Genomic DNA, 6,814 nt, shown 5'->3' with positions numbered 1-6,814 from the left:
ATAAAATAAAGAGTAACATTATGTATATTTCTGTTTTGTTTTGTTTTTTTATTTTTATGTATATATATTTAAATTTGTGTATTTATTATTCTCTTCATCTCACTTCAAAAGGTCTTTTGAGATTTTGTAATAGATTATAAAATAATAATATTTTATTGGTTAGTGGAATTGTCTTAAAAACTTTTGAAATTTTTGCCTGTATAAATTAATTGTGTGTATAATTATATGTTTTAAATTTATGTAAAAGTTAAGCGTATTACAGTATAATAATTTTTATTAAGATATGAAATTGGTATTTCTATATTTTTATAATATTTTTAAAAAATAATTTTATATTCTATATAAACTAAGAAAACATTTTTGTTTGGAGGATTTCTGTAACGATTTTTATTATTTATCGAAAATATTTCTTCAAATTATTAAATAAAATATATTATACTAAATTAATTTTATATTAAAAATATCACATTAATTTTATATTTATATTTATATTTTAATCGTGTAATATATTAATAAATAATTTATTATTAAATTTCAATTTGAAAATATTTATAAAGTTATTTTTGTTATTATATTAAGATTACTAAAAATTGAACCCGTAAGGGATGATCTGATAGTGAACTTGATCACGGTCATGGGTTAAAACCCCGCCTTCAGATCTTGTCTATAATGCATGGTCACCTAGTGTAAACAAATTATTAGATTCGGCGTTAAAAAAGAAAAAGAAAAAAAGAAGAAGAAGAGATTACTAAACTTTAGTCTAATGGTTAAATTGCTAGTACCTTGTTATTTTTGTAGATTTATTATTTGGGGTTTGAATTTTGTTATGTGAAACATAAACATGAGGTTTGTCATTAATTTATTTTCTTACATTTTCCCCTTTATTTAATTAAAATCATTGGATAATATAATCGATGTATGAACTACTTTAATAAAGTTTAGCAATGTTGAATTTCTTTTCCATCAGCATTCTCATATATTTATATCCACTGTTAAATATTAGCCAATTAAACAATGAATTACCAAATGCATAGTGGTCAATGATTTAAGCAGGATGACCAGTCATAGTCTTAAGAACTATGTATGATCATAAAAAGTTAAATACCAAACAATATAGATATTTATTTGTCGATAAAAATTAAAAGATTGATAAAGAAAACAAATAAAAGGAGGGTGCTGATATAACAATATAATAGCAATAATTTATTTTAGATTTTTTAATTTTTTTTTTATAATCGAATAATTTATTGACTCGTGGATGCTTATTGTTTGCTGACAATAAAGTGGCTTTGATAGCTAAGCACAGATTCATATGGACAAATAAACAAAAAAATAAATTAAAAAAAACCATTTATTTATATATCTTGTGCAAAAATATATCACAGAATACTACAAAAGCCATAAACCATATCTGCTTTCGTGTCCCTTTTTGTCTTTCCATATTCACACTCCTTTGTGTTCGTTCGTTCATCCACACCCATCATCGTTTTCTGCATCCCTGCAAAGTGTTTTTGTTTTGATTAATTATATTGATTTTGTTTTCTTTCGACAGATTATATTTTGCTCATCCTCAGACTTTGATAATCATTTTAATCTCTCAGCAGATATACAGATAGTTCCCCAGGTTTTGCTCTAATCCATGAATATCAGAAAAGATTTAAATTTCAAGTCTGAATCTACAAGCTTTTTGTGATCTGAATTACATATGTTTATTTCTTTGATATTTAAATTTATTTATTTTTGGTTGTGGTTGGGGTGAGGGGGGGGGGGGGGTGGGGGGGTGGGGGTGATTCTTATTGTAGTCTTTAACTTCTGCTGTGAAAAAAGAAAAGTATTCAGATTCCCAGTAAAAGATGTTATGAATTTCTTGATCTCTTTAGGGTTTTCAATGTCTTGTTTATTTTATTTTAGGGTAAACTGCGAATTAAAATTTTTACATATATATATTAAAGAGGTAATTAATATATAATTCAAACATACAATACTTTTTTTTTCTTATGTTATTTATAAATTTAATTATTTTTGTTTCTTCAACAATTCGATATTTTGGTAGCATCGCTTTGAAATTGAATCTGATAAAATGTTTCAGAGACTGGAATTTTATTCAATTATTTTCTAAATTAAAAACAGGTTAATTTTCAAGCTTTTTGGCTATGGAGACCTTGTGCCCGACTGCATCACTTGTCAGGAACTCAAGCTGGTTGTTATACAGTGGCCACGCGTGGACAAAAGACGAGAACAAGAGGTTCGAAAATGCTCTAGCAATCTTCGATGAGGAGACCCCCAACAGATGGATTAAGGTGGCTGCAATGATCCCCGGAAAGTCTGTCGATGATGTTGTGAATCAGTACGAGGAGTTAGTATCCGATATCCGAGATATCGAGGCTGGCCGGGTCCCTATGCCCGGATACTTTCCATCTCCATTTACTTCAAAAACAGAGGTCATTCATGGCCACAATGTGTATAAAAAGCGTGCTCGAATGGGCGATCATGATCGGAAGAAAGGCGTGCCATGGACCGAGGAAGAACACAGGTAGATTGTTTGATGATTTACTCTTTTTTTTCTTTGTTTTTTTTATTTTATGAAAATTTGGATGGATCCACTTTGATTTCATGTTTGGATTAATTAGTGGTTATGATCTTGAAGCAATTCGGTAATTTTTTCGGTTTTTGTGTTATGATTATAAGTTTTCGGTTTTCTCAAGTCGTTTAGGATCTTGAAATGGTGTTTTACTATTTTGGATGAACCTAAAAAAATTATTTTCTCAGAGTACTCTTTTTACTATTTTTCTCTATTTCATTTCAAAATATCTATTTTCTATTTTAGAAAAAGTAATTATACAATAATACCAAAATATAACTTTTACTTAAATTATAAATATATTATTATGCATATTTCCACTTGCTAATAAAATACTATTATTTATTAATTAAGTATAAAACCTCAAAGAGCCCTTTCATTTGGGCAAGGAGTACTTTTAAATTTTATTATCATTAATAAATTACCTTTGATCTTGATCAGAAAAATTTTAGTTTGTTCTACTATCTCAATTCATACAAAAGAGATCAAATCCAATAGTTCTAGGTTCTCTTACCATGATCTAAAGTCTTGGAAGTTTGTACCTATCTTTCGAGGTGAATTTTGCTTTTTAATTCTTAGAAATTTGATTTTCTACGGGCAGGCGTTTCTTATTAGGTCTTCGGAAGCACGGGAAAGGAGATTGGCGAAGCATATCTAGAAATTTTGTGATCTCTAAAACACCGACACAAGTTGCTAGCCACGCTCAAAAATACTATTTGAGGCAACTTTCCGGGAGCAAAGACAAAAGGAGGCCGAGCATCCATGACATTACGACCATCCATACTTTTCCAACAGACGAAAACAACGACGACAACAATAATAACAACGATATGCCACATTTGTGGGATTTGTGTAATAAATCCACAGAATCTTCGCAAAGCCCCGTTTGCACCGAGAATGAATTCTTGTCCGGCTGGAATGATGCCAATGATGTGAGTTTGATGGCATTCGACCCATCTTTTATCGCATATCCTGCGATGAATAGCCGTTGTATTCTTAACGTCGGGGTTTCGACCACCGGTCAAGACATTGTCCAAATGCAGACATTTCTGGGCTGACAATGAAGTCTCGAAAAAAAAGTATTTGTCGAAATGTTGCATGTATTGAAGAAGTTTATTTAACTATAAGCATTTCATCAGTTGAATCGAGCAATATGCACATATTTTTGGAGAGTGTTCTTGAATCTGTAATATTATAGGTGGTGTTCGATAAAATAAAATGGATATCCATCATTAAAATCTAGAAACTCAAAAACTAAATTACCAAGTAGCTATACTTCAATTTTTTAGTTACACATGATCGAATTATGAATTTGTGTAATTTTATAATTTTTTATGATTACGATCATATGCTCATTTTTACAATCTTTGAGCATACCTATCTCAATTTATTTTTAACCTTAAATTCTACATTTAATAATTTTAATTAAATTAATAGTATCCAAATCAAATCATGCAGTTCAATACAATCATGTTGAATTTATAATTTCAAAATGAGATCCTCCTTGATTTTTTATTCACATTTTATATAAAAATGTAATCATCTACTTTATTTTAAATTTATTGTTTAAATACTTTTGCATAAATGATTTTATGATGGAATCAATATTAATATGAAAAGATTATTTTTTTATAACGTGACAACTCGCACTCGAACCTACTAATCTGTAAATTAGGTTGATAAGGCAAGTTATAATAGACGAATTATGACCTTATGTATATGAGTTTACACTACACCACCAAATCATTTCTACATTAAAAAAAATATATTTATCCACCACCAAATTATTGTTACATTAAAAAATATATATATTTATCCACCACCAAATCATTTCTATATTAAAAAATATATTTATCCTTTGGATATATATTATATCGTTTTAATATTTATATTAATCTTTTTTATTATGTTATTATTTATATAAAATTAATTTTTGAATATAATGATATAAAGAGAAATATATATGTATATATATTATTGGTTCCAATCCCTAAAGATGATAGCAAAATGAATCAATGAACTGCACAATAAATGTAGACTTGCAAGAACTCAGACCTTTGTGGTTTATGTAAGAATCAAACACCCGCATATTGTAAACATAAAAGCAAAATATATATAAATTGTTAATCCAATTCAGTCATCTCGGATAACAACCCAGGCACACTTGAACTCCTCAATAATCGAATCGAACTTACAGAACTGCAATATCAGATGTTCTCTTTGGAAATCCCCATCCATCTTTGTAACATCCTGATCCGCAAGCCACGCGAAGCTGAGCATATCGGGATTGTACCTTACAGTTCAACACGAGTTCTTCCCGTACGCTTCTGTCCTCAAATTATTCTAGAGTAATCATGCTTAACTGTAGAGCTCTTTCAGTAGAACTCCCGAAAAGAAATGTACACATTGTTGACATAATAGTCTATTTAATCCATTTAATTTTTATTCAACTTCGGATGACCTAATACTAGCTTATCCACACACAGGAGTTAGCCAAAGTTAGCGAAGCAACGACTTAACTCTAGGGGTATCACAATCTTCCCCAAAGGGTTTCCCAACCTGAGCTCACTCTATCTACAACACTACAGCTCATCCATTTATCACAATGATATTTTTATTAACGCATGTCACTACTCTAGAATACTCTTAACAAATTTGACCCACTAATCGCACCTTGCACATGTACTCTCAGAATTTGTTGTAACTATCTTCAGTTTCCACAACGATAATGGGGACCAGTTGCAATCACTTTTACGATCTCTGCACAATCAATTTGTTTTGAATGGATCACTTAAGCACGCTAACTTCAAAATTCTGATTGATTTCGGTGCGTTAAACTACTATGAAATGTCTTTATTGTTCAACTTTGTGACTAAAAAAGGCATTATATACATATTTGTTGAGTTGATGGGTTGATCTTCACAATGGACATTTTGTTTTGCTTAATTGTGTTTTATATAAAGTGATTTTTTTATTTTTTATTTATATATAGTAATATACTTTGTCATGACTTATTGAACCTAAACCACAAAGTAATCTTAATAAACTTCTTTGATTAATATCATCCACAAGAATATATATCTATTTGGTTTCTATTTCAAATTATGGTTTGATCCTTTAAACAATAAAGATAAATTGAAGGTCTAGATTACGATGAAAATAGATAAATTGCAGAGATGAAATACTTATAACAAAAAAGACAGTAAAATTAAAATAAACAAAAATAAAATAAAATAATAAAGGTAAGAACTCGTGTATTATTTATTGTTGGATCCATCATTTTTCCTTCTAATCCTTTGATGAATTCCTCTATCAAATACCTAACTAAACTCCTATCACATTTAATTACATTCTTAAACTCTTTTCCCATGAACTCCTTCATCATATCCGTATGATCTTTTAATTTCCATTAAATATCTTCCCTCTTTCATTATTTTGTTGGTTTATATTTTATCATCCTCATTGATTCCTCATTCTTAGTTGATTGGCCTTGAATGTCAATAAACTACCTTCTTTAATTTATATTCTCTTTCCATACTAATAAATTTTTATTTTTTATTCTACATCTTTTTATTTAATCATCTTTTAATGCCCTTAAAAATCTATTGAAAACAAATAATTATCATATGAATACCTTTCAATTTGTCTTATCCAAATGATGTTGTGGCTTCCCAAGCTTTTTAGTTGACCTTTAGGATTTAGGAGCTTTTATTGTGTCTTTCAAGTTTCAGAATTCCTTAGGTAGGCTTCACGGATAGGTTTCTTTTTTAGAATTTTGAGTTGATAATAACAAATATAAATGTTGGATAAATTGAAACAGGCATGCTTGAAAGGCCAACTCCTCTGACTATGATGCGTGATTGTTTCGCGGTTATAAAAACTATGTATTTGAGACGATGCACAAAGTAAAATACAACACACAAGATTTGTTAATCAAATTCTTTGTAAAAACCTACATTTTGAGGATTTCAACCTAGGAGACATCCTCCACAAATTATAACTAGGTTTATAAGGACTTAGAAACACCAACAACCTACAACAAAGATAACCTCTCCAAAACCATTCTCTACACCTCAATCTACAATAAATTAGTTGTCATTCAGCAAACATAACACATGCAGATTAACAATCTAGTTGAGAGTTAGAATGTTTACAGTTTATTTTTCTTCTCCGGTTGGAACACTAAAACCTCTATTTTTAAATCATATTTTGAGCTTCAATGATAAAAAAACA

At 29.3% G+C, this 6,814-nt stretch overlaps 1 protein-coding gene across 1 annotated transcript; it reads left to right on the top strand.

The window, feature by feature from the left end:
* Positions 1-1,401: 1,401 nt before the first annotated feature.
* On the top strand, positions 1,402-3,729 carry LOC127259400 (transcription factor DIVARICATA-like). Its single transcript, XM_051286716.1, has 3 exons — positions 1,402-1,624; positions 2,131-2,533; positions 3,183-3,729. Exons 2-3 carry the CDS (start codon positions 2,154-2,156, stop codon positions 3,637-3,639), a joined length of 837 nt encoding a protein of 278 aa, XP_051142673.1. The 5' UTR covers positions 1,402-1,624; positions 2,131-2,153; the 3' UTR covers positions 3,640-3,729.
* The last annotated feature ends 3,085 nt before the right edge of the window (positions 3,730-6,814 follow it).

The sequence above is a fragment of the Andrographis paniculata genome, unplaced genomic scaffold (assembly GCF_009805555.1).
Source record: "Andrographis paniculata isolate CXL003 unplaced genomic scaffold, ASM980555v1 Contig60END, whole genome shotgun sequence".
Taxonomy (NCBI): Eukaryota; Viridiplantae; Streptophyta; class Magnoliopsida; order Lamiales; family Acanthaceae; genus Andrographis; species Andrographis paniculata.
This window is presented reverse-complemented; position numbering and strand designations above follow the sequence as displayed.